Below are 17,117 nucleotides of genomic sequence, written 5' to 3' on the forward strand. Positions count from 1 at the left end.
CTCACCCTCTGCCCCTCCCTCACACCTCGCTCTTGCTCTCTCTCTCTCTCAAATAAATAAATAAATAAATAAATAAATAAATAAATACCCCACTTGTTTCTGGAAGGTTTATTTACCAGTTTACATAGTCCATAAGCTCATCTGTGAAGCCCTCAACATAAGTATCTTCAGGTATTTATTATTCTCTGACAGCTTTGAGTTTGGTAAATTAGAGAAATTGCCCCTCTTTGATAAGTTCAAATCCAGATACTGCAGCCATGCAAAAAGAATTTTATCTAAATTGTGCTAAAATCAGTGTCTTGAGATGATGTTCCCTTGATAGGAAAAACTATTAGTATTACTCTGTCAGGTGCTGGTTTGGAAATAGCTTTAACGCAATTGATAATTACTGGGCTAACAGCTACAATAAATTTAGTATTGAGCCAAAAAGACAGTAATTTTTTTTTTTTTACTACCTTTACTGTTTGGAATAACAGTTGAATTTTCAAAAAGTAAAGAAAAAGCAATACCATGTGTTGTAAACTATAAGATGCAGTGGTGTTTATCATCAATAACCTTCTTACTGTTAAATATACTTTTTTAACAGTCTGGCAATGCTCCTCCAGCCTTCATGAAGAAATCTATCCTATGATGGAGTTTAGCAATGACATAAGGGGACAGCCTTTGTGGCCCATGTCCCTTTGGCTTAGAGATGGAGAGGAAAGCATCCAACTTAAGCTTTTGAGCTTTCTGTAGAATGATGATAATCATATTTTTCCTCCAAAGTTCCTCGTGACATTGTAAGTTCTGAATCAGTGATAACCAGTTGCTTCTCTTTAGATTTTGCTCTATGCCAGTGTCCATGGATAGCCCTTCCCACTCTGCCCCTTATTACTGCCCCACTCACCCCACCCGTGTGCAGGTTAAGCATTGCATGTGCTTTTCAAGTGACAGCTATCCAGGAAGCCCTCTGACTCAGTGTCACCTCCCTCTCCATTCCCCCCCGTGCTATTTCCAAAGTAGCTCCAGTGAGCCACACCTGCTCAGGTTCCATTCTTGTGTAATCCCTTCACCTAAATCTAGGCTGGCCCGATGAGATGACTTGCTCGTGACCAGCAGTGTGTGGCAGGGATGACTCTGTTACTTGGAAGGTTATTTAGAAGAACCGTGCAGCATCTACTGGGACCACTTGCAATGCTCGCTCTGGGGGAAGCCAGTGCTATGCAAACAGTCTGACCGCCTTGAGACTTCCATGTTGTGAGGAAGCCCAAGCTAATCCTGTGGAGACAGATGCCCAACCAGCATCCGGCTGTTCCAGTCATCCCAGAGAAGGAGCCAGACATGTGAGTGACGAATCCATCAGGAATATTCTACCCTGTGAGGCATTCAGATGCAGACTTAGCTGCCATCTGAGAGCAGCCACGAGACTCCAAGAGAGAGCAACCACCTAAGCCCAGCCAACCCACATAACCATGAAGGATAATAACTTTCCCTCTAAATCAGCAAGCTCTGGAGTGCTTTGTTATGCGGCAACAGATAACTGCAACATCCACAGGTGCACACCAGGATGGCCATGAAGAGAGCTTTCCGTGCCTATCTTTGGTCAGTCTCCTCGGCTTAAGTATGAGAACATGCAAGACTTTCTTCCTTTCATAGAAATTTAGTTCTATTGGTAGTCATGAGGACTAAGTCATTCCATTTAGAGTCACGATTGTTGGAGCATTTTGAAAACTCTAGAAACCACACTATAGAAACCACTCCTACCCTTCCCTCCCTTATTCCTCCTCTGGTCATGCAGCAGTGTACTTCCTGGACATCATATCACCCACTAAATGTGCCCAGTGCGCTGGTGGGGAGATGCTTTGGCAGCTACACGCATCCAAGGCAGATCAGCTTGAGGACAAAGGCAGCGAGAGGAAGGCGCTGAGAATCAGTGCCAGGTGGGTGGGGGAGACACTTGGCCTCTCCCATCTCTTGACACCAGCTCTCCCCAAGGTCTTTTCCTAAGATCTGACCCTCTCACTGCCATTTCCATTTTTTCAAGGCATGTTAATTTCCTTCTCCATTCTGGGAAAGATGTTGGAGAACCCCCTTCCCCCCAAGTTCAATGAGACAAGGTTGGAATTTTTCAAAAGGAACGTTTACTAGGAAACTAAAGGGAAACCAAACAGAATGCAAGAGAACAGAGGCAGAGTTGCAGATGGGCTCAGGGAGTTCAAATTCAAAAGCAGCCTCTGGCCACAGCTGGACTGGCAGGGCAAAGCTTTCTAGACACAAAGCCACCTGCCTGCCATGCAGACAGGCTTCTTTGCCTGCTGGCCCCTATAAAGCCACCTTCCGTTTCATACAAACAAGCCAGTAACATACTCAGTAGTACCCAGGGCTGCTAGCTCTCTGGGCAGGAAGATCTTTGGGGGGTTGGGCAGGGGCGGGGGAAACAGTAGGCACAGTTGCCCCAGGATCTCCTACCCAGGCTCTCAGTGCCAAGTTTACTAGGATGGCTGCCTGATATCTATGGGGGCCAGTCCAGTTTCTCTGGGACCATTCTTCTGGGCTCATCTGCCTGGCTCTAGAGACAGTATTTCTGCTGGCTATCCTGCTGGCACATGTCCTTCACGCTTTGGTTCGAAACACTGGTATGGTGGAGGATGTCCGACTGGGGAGAACAGGCAGGGTGGAACTTTGGGCAAGGAAAGTTGAATTCTTCTCACATCATCAGACATCGGCAGAACCTTGGCTTCTCTTTGGATCCTGGTGGTTGAAAGCCAATCAGAGATGGAAATGGACTAGGCAGGCTGGGGAACGTGGGAACTTGGAGTGCAGTAACACTGCCTCACACAACCGAAGGCCTCTTTCCTTTTCAGATGTGAAATCAGGGTCGAGTGTCTTGCACCAGGCAGCTGCGGCAATAAGAACTTTCTGAGGACATGCAACGACCCTGCTTCCACCCAGGCAGTCCCACAGTGAAATGTTAATTCAAATGAAGACAATGAGCTTCCCAGGACATTATCTTGGAGAAGTGGTGCAATGTGTGCTTGGGGCACCTTGCACCCATAATGGGAGAGAGAGGGCCACTAGGAACGGCCACCCCTCTTTCCCTGCCCCAAGGGACGCTAAGGCCTTTGGTTTCCTTTGTATGGAGGCAGAGGCGATGAGGATGAGAAGCAAAACCGGCAGCAGGCTGGCTGATGTGGTCAGAGGAAGCTGAGTAATGAATGCGATACCTGGGGAGAGCCCTTGACCTTCACTCTTGTAGGTATCTCCATTCCCCCAAGTGCTGTGAAAGTGATATATGTGTCCGGAAGTGAAAGGAAGCCTGTCTGTGGCTGCCCAGGGCTAATGCCTCCGGGCTGTTGCATATGGAAATACCCCAGAGAGCAGCAGGCTGAGAAGGCCCCAGAGTGGTGCCTTCCTCAGGGGGAGGGTTGTGTTACTTCTCCGTCAACTTATCTCACACAATGGTACACCTGCGGCTGTTCCCCCAGTGGACAGCTATGCCCGGAAAAGGGTATTCCAGAATGCTTATGCCATTGAGACACATTCCTCTCTAACACAGATGGCAAGTAATGTCGACACCAGTTGCCAGGAAGTGGCTGCTGGCCATCTAGAAAACACTGGGATTCTGCCTCCTCAGAATCTGGGTTTAGCAAAAGAGAGGGTTATGATCAACCTGTCCTCTCTGCCATGTGCATGGGAGGGGGCAGTGAATTTGCTGTGAATCAGCCCTCCTTGCACTAGATTTTCTCCAAGGGGAAAAGCCTGCATATCCTCTTACTCTCCTGGGGCTATTCCTTGCAAAGCTGGAGCACTTCCTGGGGTAACACGATTTTCTGAAGACAGTTATCAGCTCAAAGGTAGTCCAGTGTGAATTAGATCCGCTGCCTATTTAGCACCTGGCTACACTTTTAAATATTCTGTCCTTCCAGGGCATTCAAGCAGATAACATCGTGTCAGAGTGGCGTTGCCACAGCAGGTGCTATGACCCCATCACCAAGGGCCGCATGTTAATCACTAAGAGTCCTAGCGCTCTAGGGTACTCTTAGTATTCTCACTATGTCACGTGGTTTCTTCCATAGTCCGATCTTGGTTCTTGGCCATGACAGTCGTGCTTCCCCCATAGCACACCACCTTAGGCCACTGGAAGATGGCCAGACCATTCATATTCACCAAACCTAATTCAGAAAGAGGGCCAGTTATTGCTGTGGTTACAGCTCAGCATTTGGTCACTGGAGTCTTCCGGGTGTTGTTGGATGGGAAAAGTTACTTAAGATCTTTGTAAGGTGGCTGTCCCATTGTGTCCTTGGCACAAAACAATCCTCTTACCAATAGTCATCGTTTCTGTAGGAAGAAGAAACAAAAAGAATGCTTTGGTTTTCATCCATATATATATTTTTTATTTTTTTTAAATTGAAGTATAATTAACATACAGTGTACAACATATTGATTTAGGTGTACAACATATTGATTCACAGTTCTATACATTACTCAGTGCTCACCAGGATGAGTGTAGTCACCATCTGTCTCCATACAATGTTATTATAATATTATGGACCATATTCCCTATGCTGTACTTTCCATCTCCATGACTTATTTATTTTATAACTGGAAGTTTGTATGTCTTAATCCCCTTTCTCTATTTCACCCATCCCCCACTGCTTCCCCGCCTTCAACCACCAATTTGTTCTTTGTTATTTAAGAGTCTTTTTTTTACTTATTTATTCATGTTTTTTGTTTTTTAGATTCCACACATAAGTAAAATCATATGGTATTTGTCTTTCTCTGTCTGACTTAATTTCACTTTGCATAATGCTTTCTAGGTCCTCCATGTTGTCACAAATGGCAATATCTCACTCTTTTTTATGGTTGAATAATATTCCAACATGTATGTGTGTGTATGCGTGCACACACACACACACACATACACACACCTATACCACACTTGAGTTGCTTCCATATCTTGGCTATTGTAAATAATGCTGCAATAAGCATAGGGATACATATATTTTTTCAAATTAAGTGTTTTCATTTTTCTTTGGAATTCTGGAATTTTGGAATTTTCTTTGGAGTTTAGTGGAATTACTGAATCATATGGCATTTCTATTTTTAATTTTTTGAGGAACCACCATACTGTTTTCCACAGTGGCTGCACCAGTTTGCATTCCTACCTACAGTGCATGAGGGTTCCTTTTTCTCCACATCCTCACCAACACTTGTTATTTCTTGTGTTTTTGATTCTAGCCCTTCTGACAGGTGTAAAGTGGTATTGCACTATGGTTTTGATTTGCATTTTCCTGATGATGAGTGATATTGAGCATCCTTTCATATGTCTATTGGCCAGCTGTATGTCTTCTTTGGAAAACGTCTATTCAGGCCCTCTGCTCGTTTTGTAATAGGATTATTTGTGGGGTTTTTTTGGTGTTGAGTTATAGAAGTTCTCTATATATTTTGCATATTAACCTTTTTTTGATATATCATTTGTAAATACCTTCTCCCATTCCATAGGAATAGTTTATTTTTTCTTTTGTTTCCCTTGCCCAAGGAGACATATCTAGAAAAATATTGCTAAGGCCAATGTCAAAGAAATTACTGCCTATGTTTTCTTCTAAAATTTTATGGTTTCAGGTCTCACATTTAGGTCTTTAATTCATTATGAGTTTATTTTTGTGTATGGTGTAAGAAAGTGGTCCAGTTTCATTTTTTTGCATGTAGCTGTCCAGTTTTCCCAGCATTCATTTATTGGAGTGACTGTCTTTTCCCCATTGTATATTCTTGCCTCCTTTGTCATAGACTAAGTGACCATATAAGCATGAGTTTATTTCTGGGCTTTCTATTTGGTTCCATTGATCTATGTGTCTATTTTTGTGTCAGTACTATACCATTTGGGGCTTAGAGAGAACATACCTCCACATAATAAAGGCCATATATGACAAACTCATAGTTAACATGATACTCAGTGGTGAAAAACAGAGAGCTTTTCCTCTAAGATTAGAAAGAAGAATGTCCACTCTCACCACTTTTAGTCAACATAGTAAGAAAGTCCTGCTGTAGCAATCAGACAAAAAAAGATATAAAAGGGGGACCCTGGGAGGCTCAGTCAGTTAAGTATCTGCCTTCAGCTCAGGTCATGATCCCAGGGTCCTAGGATCGAGCCCCACATCAGGCTCCCTGCTTAGCAGGGAGCCTGCTTCTCCCTCTCCTGCTCCCCCAGCTTGTGCTCTCTGGCAAATAAATAAATAAAATCTTTAAAAAAAAGATATAAAAGGAATCCAAATTTGTAAGAAAGAAGTAAAACTTTCACTATTTGCAGATGACAATGATATCATGTATAGAAAACCCTAGACTCCACTAAAAAACTATGAGAACTGATAAATGAATTCAGTAAAGCTGTAAGATACAAAATTAATATACAAAAACCTGTTGCATTTCTATACACTAATAAGACAGTAGCAGAAAGAGAAATTAAGAAAACAATCCCCTTACAATTACACCAAAAAGAATAAAAGATCCAGCAGTAAACGTGACCAAGGAGGTAAAGACCTGCACTCTCAAAACCAAAGCATTGACGAAAGAAATTGAAGACAACACAAACAAATGGAAAGATATTCCAATGCTCATGGACTGGAAGAATTAATATTGTTAAAATGTCCATACCACCCCAAACAATGTACAGATTCAGTGCAATCAAAATACCAATAACATTTTTTCATAGAACTAGAATGAATATATACTAAAATTTGTATGAAACCATGGAAGACCCCGAATAGCTAAAGGAATCTGGAAAAAGAAGAACGAAGCTGGAGGTATCAGAATTCCAGGTTTCAAGATATACTACAAAGCTGTAGTCATCATTCATATATTTTTAATGTGTACCAAACAAGCGTGAGGCACCGTGATAGATGCTGGGGACACAGAGTATCCACGAGATGCTGGGGATACCGCGAGTCAGACATATAGCCCACTTTCCAAGGGCTTACGGGGGGAGAGGTTACACGGTGAGAAGCTGAGTAAGAGAGGTGTGCAGAGAATGCGTAGGAGCAAAGAGGGACAAGGGGATTGAGGAGGTCTACAGAGAGGATTCTGGAAGGTCAGTCAAGCTGGGGCATTTAGGCTGAAGGGGAATCATCAGGAGAGAAGGAGGGAAGGCCATTGGGGGCAGAGGAAAGAGCCCAAACAAAGGCACAAAGGCAGATGAGGTGTACAGCCCACTGGAGGAACAGGCAGGCTTTGGTGTGAGGAGTAGAGGGGGAGGAAGTAAGGCTGGGGAGGGGAGTGGGGGTGTCTTTGTGGTGCATCATCCATTCCTGGTTTTCAAGCTGTGAAGGATGGGCTCTTTCAGTGGAGCCCAGACTTAGAGCAGCAGGATCTCTCCTGTTTCACACTCAGTGCAGCATCGATTTAATTTAAACTCAGGGCATGTTCCCAAACAGATTAAGGGTATTAATGCTGCCGGCCCAGAGAGGAAACCAGAGTCACTCCCAAGGACACAGCAATAACAAAATAGATATACGTTAACTATGGGAGAGCCACAGACATTCTGAAACTGGAATATATGGACTGCATTTCGCGGATCAAATGTTCACATGTGAGGCTCTAACTTAGAGCAAGTAATAAAAGCCAGAGTGTATACTGCAGACAGACAGCCATGTCTGACTGTAACCCTTGACTCTGAAGTGTGCCCCTGGCTGTCGGCATACCTGTACCCCTGGGAAAGGGATGTTTCTTTCTGAGTCTAGAAGGAAATTGTGAATGGATATTTGTCTTATACTGTGATTCAAAACAACCTTCCCACACCAGCTGATGCTCTGAAGCACTCTATGAAGGGCTCTCCTTCCCAACCCACCACCCACATCCGGCAGGATCTTCCCAGAGCCTCTTCTCTCAGCGGCGAGACCCCTATCTACAGGCCAGCTTGCCAGTCCCCGAGGCCTTCTTGTCTGGGAAGGTAAACTGTCGACCGGCTTAGCCCCACCAGAGTTAGTTGTGCTGCTATTAGCCAACCAGGCCATGTACCATATTCCTTCAGTGTTTGAGTACGTATTATGTGCCAGGCACCAGGATAGGAACTTTACAAATCCTTAAAAGGACCCTAGGAAGAACCTATGAGGTTCTTTACTGGACGACACGAAGATACAGAAAGATTAATTTGCCCTAAGTCACATGGTTACTAAGTGTCAGAGCTGGGATTTGAACTCAAGACTTCTAATTCAAAGTCTATGCTTCAGCAATTACGTCATTCCTAAATTCACCCTGTAAGTCCCATCTACACATTTGAGCTTCCGCTTTGGTTTTCTAGGTACTCTAAATCAGATGAAGGAACTTTAAGAAACCCTAGTCTGAGTCAGTAGCATGCAGCGGGTGCCACAGTCCACTTATGGCTTCCAACTTTATCATTCCATTTCTCCGGACTCCACTGGCTAGTGACCTGTACGTGTGCTTCATTTGCCCCCTGAGCTCTAGGCACAACCTCAGGCTTCTCTGTTCTGACCTTAGTTTCTTCTTCCCATTTGAGCAGGCCCTTCACAGTGCTTTGGGTAGAGCTCTCCCCAAGTTCCCAGCCTCAGGGACCACCTCTGTACCTGGTGTGTTATGGCCTTATCTGAAACCTGCTTAGAGGGCTGGGCTGGGACTCTAGCCAATCTTTTACCAGTCTCCATACCCAGGGCTATCATTAGCAGAGACCATGCTGCCAGGAGCCAAATTATAGCACAGCTCCGACTTGCCCTCCACAGCTGGGTTTTGTTCACCTGGGGAGTTTCCTTGTGCATGCAATAAGCTGGAATCAAACTCAGTCCCTGGGAATACTGTGGAGGGGCCTATTCTCTTCTTCTTTAGCTAGGTCTCCCTCTTCTTTAGCTGGGTTTATTTTCTGGGCTCTGATCCTGGGCTGGTCCCAGTATCCTTTGTGTTCCTACTCTGGACAGTGCCACAAAGGCCCCAGAATGTTTTTGGTCGGCCAGCCCACAAGAGGGCAGGATAAAGGAGTTTCAGGGTCTGGTGGAATGGTAGGGTCATCTCTACCAAGGGCCTTTCAAGAGAAGCTTCTTGGAAATGAACTTCTCCCAGGGCAAGTCAGATATACAGTTCAGTTGTGAAAAAAGTAGTTGTTACAGGAGAAGGGCAATTCTGAGTGTGGCATGGGTGAAGTGTGCTGTGGCCCAGCCCCTTCTGTCTGTCTTTTGTTGGGGGGAAAGCCTGGAAAAACTCAACCACGGAAAATAAAATAAGCAAATTACAACACCTTTCCAAACTCTTACAACCGAATGGGCTGTTTCCCAAGATTTCTGTAAACTGAGGTGTAAGGAAAGATTTTTCTAGAGTTCAGAAGAGCACTGACCCAGTAGGGTTTTGGTGGGGAGACGGGGTGGTAGAGACCGTGGCACCAGCACCAGAGACAGCAATGGTGGTGCCAAAATTGGTGGCCAGGAGGCTGGCCTAACTGGTTCCAGGGCTGGCACCAGGCCCACCTCAGGGGGCAGAAGCAGCAGCATCCTTGTTATCTGACCAGTGCCTCCCAGGCAGCACCAGGGGTTTGGAAGGCATCAGGAACTTCAGTGGCATCAATAGGAAGTAGCAGTTACAATCTTATCAGAACAGAGGGGAATTGAAGTGAATTCAATTGTCCTGAGACATACAGATCCCATTTGAATTAAATTGAATTGAAACCAAAGATGAGAACAATCTCAATGAAAACTGTAATATGAAGTGACATTTTGATCACAAAAATGACAGCTGATGTAAGACAGGCCATTGAAACTGACCCCAAATTAAGAACAGGAAAAGATTGGGTGGATCATTAGATAACATCTTCCCGTGAATTTGAAAATGGGTTTTGATTACAGGAAGTATTTAAGGGCTTTGAACTAAGAAGTTTGTCAGAAATTGAAGTGACTCATTACATGATTCAGTCTTACATGGGCTCATTATGTCATACTCGTATTTCAAATTTTTATTTAAAAACCATACAAATCTCGTGATTTTGTTGACTATTACTTAACCCTGCTTTGCAAAATATATGAGGAAACCTCATGCCCTCCCCCCCGCTTAGAATCTGATTAGTTTCTTTCTTCTTTCCCCAAAGAGGGCATTCTTTGTTCTTCATTGCCTCGCACCCGTTTAAGAATCGCGTTAAAGAAGTGTAAATGTGACTGTACTCTCAGCCAGGGACTGGGGCGACAACTGGAAAAGGAGAGTCCACTTGAGTAATAGCTACTCTTTGTGGAGCACTCAAGCACTCTGCTCTATCCGAAGAGATTTGCATAGCTGATCTTCAATGCTCGCCTGGACCCTCTGCAATGGATACTACAATCATATTTTTACAGAGGTAACTGAGTCCAAGAAAGGCCAAATAACAAAGGTAGTGAATGGCAGAGCCAGCATCTGCCATCGTGTGTTTATGGTTCCAAATGTATGCTCTTGAGTACCATGCCCAGCCTGGCAAGTTATTGTCCGTGCTCCTCCGCCAAGATGCCAACTCCCTCACAGCACCTTTCTAAAAAGGATTTTCAATTCAGAGAATAACTTTGAACATTCCAGACTTTGTAGGAAAGTGCACTAAGACCCACTGACAAGTCAAGCTTCTGGGGAAAGGCGGTGAGTGTTGGCATGTGTGACACGTACACTGTCCTGACAAGGTTCATCGGGAACAAGTGAGAAGCAAGGGCTGGAAGTGACGTGTCATTAAAAAGGTACGCCACACGGGTGCTGTCAGAGTTTTCAGATGAGGAGACAAGTCAGGGAATTGTTGCAAGGCAGAACTTACTCTACCTGACGGAGTTGCATAGAGGATGTTTGGAGTTTGTTACTCCAAGTTTACAATGTGTTAACATTTATTCATTAATTCATTCCGCAAACATTTGTTGAGCACCAGGCAAATGTGCGGACCATTAGAAACACAAAGATGACGGATGCACATCCTACTCTTGAAGAGCTTCCAGTTGTCAGTAAAGGACCAGAGCAACAGGACACTGAGCAAGAAAAGAGAGTAAATGAAGTCTCATTAAGAAGCTTGACCATAGGGGCGCCTGGGTGACTCAGTTGGTTAAGCGTCTGCCTTCAGCTCAGGTCATGATCCCGGGGTCCTGGGATCGGGCTCCCTGCTCAGCAGAGAGTCTGCTTCTCCCTCTCCCTTCCCCTGCTGGTGCTCGCTCTCGCTCTCTCTCTCTCTCTCAAATAAATAAATAAAGTCTTAAAAAAAAAAGCAGCTTGACTGTAGCTGCTATGGGGTGGTGGTGGGGAGAAACGGTGTGTATATGTGTGCGTGCATGCTCCCACAGAATTCCATCTACCCAAATCAGGGAAGAAAAAGGAAAAAAAGTTATAAAAACAATTGGATCACGGTGAAAGTTGAAATGCTCCTAGGATATATGAGATGCATTGGATTGTAAAATGAAATCCCCCTAAAAAAGACTGGTGTTGTCTCCCACTGACAGCAAAACTAGAAGAAGGGCCTTGCCTTGTGAATGCACAGCTCTGATGACATTTTCTGGGGGGCAATCCAGCCCTTTCCCACGTCTGTACGCAGGTGTCTGACCTTTGCAATTTGGGACTCAGGCCTCTGAATGGCCATCTGTAGTTTCAGCTGCCACTGAAGAACTGACAATTCTCTTCCCTGCTCTTCGGAAAATTAACTTTGTAATACCAGAAAGGTCTAACAAACAAGAACTCTAAATGATGAAGTAATAATGCTTTTGTGTAGGTTATATTTATTTCAGTGTAATAACCCATTTTGTGAACACAATTCCACTTTACGGTTTTGAGGTACGTGCTTCATAATATGATATAGTAAAAATTACTAGATTTATGATTTTAATAGATATATTGAGGATAACTTGACTAGTTATGTTTGAGTATTTAAATGCTCAGGAAAATCCAATATGCTAAGTTTATAAATTTATTTTCTAAGATGCTGAAATGCTTAAGGTAATTTAATCTAAAAGTCTAAGTTTTTTTTATTTATTCACATTATAAGAGTTAACAGTGCTTGACTGAGAATCTTAAGGAGAGTGAAAATACTCTGTATGATACATGCCATTATATGATGGATACATGTCACTGTATATTTGTGTAAACTCAGAGAATGTACAACATCAAGAATGGATCACGATGTAAAACTACAGACTTTGGGTGATACTGACATGTCAATGCAGGTTCGCGGATCGTAACAACTGTACCACTCTGGTGGGGGATGTTGACAGCGGTGGAGGATGGGTGTATGAGGAAACACTGGTTATATGGGAACTCTCTATACTTGCTACTCAGTTTCTCTGTGTGAACCTAAAACCGTTTAAAAAATAAAATTTATTTTAAAAAAGAGTTAACAGTGCTTGAGAACGATTTTGTTTAACCCCTACTGTGTTAGATGTTTGAAGTGTTTGACATAATCACACTTTAAATTTGTGGCTTCAGTTTGAAATATTTAGGGAATTTAGCCAATCGATTGCTTAAAACAGTGCTTAAATATTCGGAGAATTTTATTTGCTAGATTATAAGGTTTTTTTTCTTTAATTTGGAATGTTTAAGAGAATTTGATTAAGTGTGAAATTAGTGTTTAGCAGTTTAGGGAAATATAATCTATCAAGTTAATGAGCTAATTGAGAATTAAACAAAGAACAAATGAAAATGAGTGTTTTAATTTCAAAACAAAATGATTGGATTTATAAATCATTATAATAGTTAATATTACATAGCATTTATTTTTTATTTTTTTTTAAAGATTTTATTTATTTATTTCAGAGAGAGAATGAGAGATAAAAAGCACAAGAGGGAAGAGGGTCAGAGGGAGAAGCAGACTCCCTGCTGAGCAGGGAGCCCGATGTGGGACTCGATCCCAGGACTCCAGGATCATGACCTGAGCCGAAGGCAGTCGCTTAACCAACTGAGCCACCCAGGCACCCATTACACAGCATTTAGTATGAACTATTCTAAGACTATTACATCTATTAATTCACTTGCTCCTCATCACAGTTCTCTGAGGTGGGTATACTATTATTATCCCCATTTTACAGATGAGGAAATCAAGGTACAGAGATGTAAAATGACTGCTTTACCAAGTACTATGGAATGAATTGTGTACCCCACAAAATTCATATATTGAAGCCCTAACCTCCAATATGATGGTCTTTGCAGATGGGATCTTTGTAGGGCAACTCGGGTAAGAAGTCCTGAGGGTAGGACCCTCATGATGTGCTTAAGGGCCCTAACAGGAGACATCAGAGAGCTAGGGCTCTTTCTGTCTTTCCACCCACCATGTGAGCACACAGGGAGAAAACAGCCATCTGCAAGTCAGGAAGAGAGTCCTCACTAGAACGCAGCCATGCCAGTACTCTGACCTCTGACTTCCAGCTTCTAGAACTGTGAGCAATAAACGTCTGTTGTGTAAACCCCGGTCTACGGTATTTTGTTACGGCAGCCCAAGCTAAGGCACCAAATGCATCAGTGTCCTAGGGTTTTCATAACAAAATATAATAAGCTGGGTGGCTTCACACAATACGAATTTATTCTCTCCCAGTTTTGGAGGCCAGAAGTCTGAATTCAAGGTGTCAGAGGGGCCATGCTCTTTCTAAAGACTCTCCAGAAGAATCCTTCCTGGCTCCTGGTGGTTGCTGGCAATCCTTGGCTGGTAGCCACATCACGCCAATCTCTGCTCCACCGTCACCATGCATTCTCCTCGTAGGCTCTCTCTGTGTCTTTACCACATGGTCTTCTTATTATAAGGACACTAGTCTTTGGATTTCAGGCCTATCCTAATCCAGTATGATGTCATTTTAACGTAACTAAATATATCTGCAAAGATTCTATTCCCAAAAGGGGTTCTGGGTAGATAAGAATTTTGGGAGGATACAATCAACCCATTATCCCATGTCGCCAATATCCAGCACATTGATAAACTCAATGTCAGTTCTGAGTCCTCATCTTATTTGACCTCTTGGCAACATCTGAGATCTGATCACTTCCTTCTCCCGGAAACAGTAGCTTCTCTCTTGTCTTTGGATGCTCCTGGTTTTCTTACTACTTCAGTGATTTTCTCCTTCTTAGTCTCTGTTGATTTCTCTTCTTTTTCCTACCTTTAAGTATTGGAATGTCCCAGTTTTTAGTCCCCGGACCTCTTCTCTTCTCCATTTATATGTCAATCATCTTTACAACGTCAGCTTGACCTTTCTCTGGAACTCTCCATTTCTGCGTCTAACTTCCCCTTGGAGTCTCCCTGTAGCTATCCAATAGATGCTTCAAACTCGGTAGGTCCACCTTCTGATTGCCTTGCACAGATGCTCTACCAGCTGTCTTCCGCAGCTCACTTCTAGCTGGTCAGGCCTAAAATGTTGAAATCATCCTCCACTTCTCTCTGTCATACCCTACATCAGGAAATCCTATTAGGTCTCCTTCCAAAAATACATACAGAATATAACCACTTCTCATCACTACCCCGCTTCTACACCAGTCCAAGCCTCTACAGTTTCCATCTGGATAACAGCAGTAGACTCCTAGTGGATCTCCCCCCTTCCACCCCTGCCCCCTATAGTCTACTCTCAACATAGAATCAAAGGGATCAGTTATAACCTCAGATCACGTCACATCTCCCTACAAAATTGAGCAATGGCTTCCTGTTCATCTCGGAGTATGAACCAGAGTCCTTATAAAGACCTATTAGGTTCTAGGTAATCTGAGCCCTGCACACCTGTTACTTTTCTGATCTCATCTCCTATTTATCTCCCTCACCCTGCATCCCCCACATTGTTCTCAGGGCTCCTTGTACAAACTTCCCTAAGGCCTTTGTATTGGCCACCCCTCAGCGTGCTTACGTGGCTTCCTCCTTCATCCCCTTCAACTGTTTACTCAAATGTTTCAGTTCTCTGTGAGACCTACATTACTTCTAGATTATCACTCCCCCCTTAAAAAAAAAAAACAGCCAACCAACCAACCAACCAACAAAAAAATCCACTACAATACTTCTGGTCCCCCTTAGTTGCCCTATTGTATTTTTATTTTTATTAATTAGTGATTATTAACTTCAACAATACATTAACATGCTCATTTACAATGTTTATTTCCTGGTTTTCCCTACTAGAATATAAACTCCACTTGGGCAAGAATTTTTGTCTATTTTTTCTCACAGATGTATACCCATCGTAGGTACTCAATCAATATTTGTTGATAAATAAATGACTGAATCCCCCACATCCCTCTGCAAGGTGATTGTTTTAAAGGAAACTTAATTGAGCACTTCTTGAACAGAATGCCACAATACAGACAATAAAGGATGCAAATAGTGTGAAGAGGCGTCTTGAAAGATTGTGGAGATAAGCAGCTAGCATGCGGAGTCCAAACATGAAATTCTGGAGGAGATGGTCATGATTCTTCCAACCTGTTGTTAAACTAAGATGATTCTCTGCCCAGACCCTTTTGAGAACCATCTGGGCTTTTTTGTTGCCACAAATCCTATCTGAACAAACACTGAGAACTCGGCACTGTTGTCATTCTCACGGGCGCTGCCTTGTACTTGGAGAACTGAGTGCTGGAAGGAAGGTAGAGCTCATTTGCTCTTCAAGAAAATGGAGCTTCTTTGGCTTCCAGAGTGAGCTAGCCCTGGGTTACTTTTACACATTAACAGAACCACTGTAGCTGTAGTTTTGAAAATGTCATGCAGAGTCTAACAAATCAACAATGATTTTTTAAGTTGTAAGATAGACGAAATTGGAATTCTATCCAACAAGAGCTTATTCAATGCTGACTTTGTGCCAGGCATTTTGCCAGGTACTGGTTATACAACAATGAATAACAATTGCTATCCTCAAGGAGCAGCTGGATGGGCTGCGGATGACAGGTACACAGATTATATCAAGTGGCACCAAATGCTATGGTAGGGGTAGGCCCAGGGTACCAGTGGGAGAGAACACACACAGGAGACATTGAACTCATAGTAGGAGGTTCTCCAGAATGCCTCCTGAAGAAGATGCCAATTGATGAGATGCTTAAAAGATGAGCTGGATCTAGACAAGCAAAGAGAGGTAGACAGGCTAGCACAAGAAGAAGTCAAAGCAAGAGCAAGGGCATGGGAGTGAATGAAAAGCATGGAGCAGACCACCAGAAACTGGGCATGGCCTCAACATAAAGTACAAGGAAGAGATGGAGGCAGGGTCACAGAGGTCCCGGAATGGCAGAATAGGGAACCTGATCTTGGTCTGAACAAAGGGCAGGGACTGGAGTAGGGGAGGAGCATGGTCAGATTTGTGTTTTAGGACTTGAAGCCTGCAAGCGGTGCAGAGGTTGGACGGGAGAGCACACAGGAGAGCAGGAACCCGGGGTGGAGTGACCACACAGGAGCAGCTGAAGCACCCCTCTTGCCTTCACAGTCCTCATTCATGCTGGCCCTACACAAGCGTCGGTCAGTGAAGGTGGGGCGGACGTGGCTGGCGTTGGTTCCTGAGAGTTCTATTTGGCTGGTCCTCAAACAAGACCAGAGTATTTAAATTCAGCATTTCCTACAAAGGGACAAATGGAGCTCTGAAAAATAATGAAGAGCTATAAGCATAAATACCAAAGAGAGAATGAATGAGGAGTCATCTAGCTACCTCCCAACCCACCAATGTTTAGTATACAATAAAATGGATGCTTGATCTGTTCACCAGTGACCTTGACTCCAGGATATCACCACTTATGGATGGTAGGCATTTTCTGGCTAAAGAGCAAGATCCCAGTATCCTCTAGCTCTCATTTGCCTGACTATGGTAGGTAGAGGCACTCAGCCTGCTGCATGTGTGGGTAACTTGCCCCTCTCCTCTGGATGCTTCCGCCCACTTTGAAGAGCCGTGTGCAGATTGCCTGGGTCTCAATTCTCCCTTGGGACTCTCACACTGACCAGTCCCCTCCTGCCTACTGATGATCACATGCTGGAAACTGCTCTATGGACCACAGAGGAAAGGCTCAGTCACCATCTGTAGTAAAGGTCCAGCAATGAGCTCACATCAGCTAAATATATCAATTGAGTGAGTAATGAAAACCCCTACTTCTCAGCATGGGGAGGAAACATAATCTCAGACTTCAAGGGGTTCACAGTCAAGAGAGAAAACATGAAACTTGCTATAAAGCAAAAGCAAAATAAGTGGCCGATATGAATCACAGTCAAAGTATCCTGGGAGTAC

General features: G+C 43.6%; 1 protein-coding gene across 2 annotated transcripts in view; it reads right to left on the reverse strand.

Annotated features, from left to right (window-relative positions):
* Positions 1-2,121: 2,121 nt before the first annotated feature.
* SYT9 (synaptotagmin 9) overlaps positions 2,122-17,117 on the reverse strand; it is a 200,826-nt gene continuing 185,830 nt past the window's right edge. Inside the window, exon 7 of one of the 2 annotated variants that reach the window (XM_073882981.1) lies at positions 2,122-4,317. In XM_073882981.1, the coding sequence (XP_073739082.1) occupies positions 4,309-4,317 (9 nt within the window). In that variant the 3' untranslated portion in view covers positions 2,122-4,308. The remainder of the gene's footprint in view (positions 4,318-17,117) is intronic. The other variant, XR_012375367.1, reaches the window with a different exon arrangement.

This window comes from Callorhinus ursinus, unplaced genomic scaffold (assembly GCF_003265705.2).
Source record: "Callorhinus ursinus isolate GAN/ISIS: 27379988/994484 unplaced genomic scaffold, GSC_fseal_2.0 scaffold49, whole genome shotgun sequence".
Taxonomy (NCBI): Eukaryota; Metazoa; Chordata; class Mammalia; order Carnivora; family Otariidae; genus Callorhinus; species Callorhinus ursinus.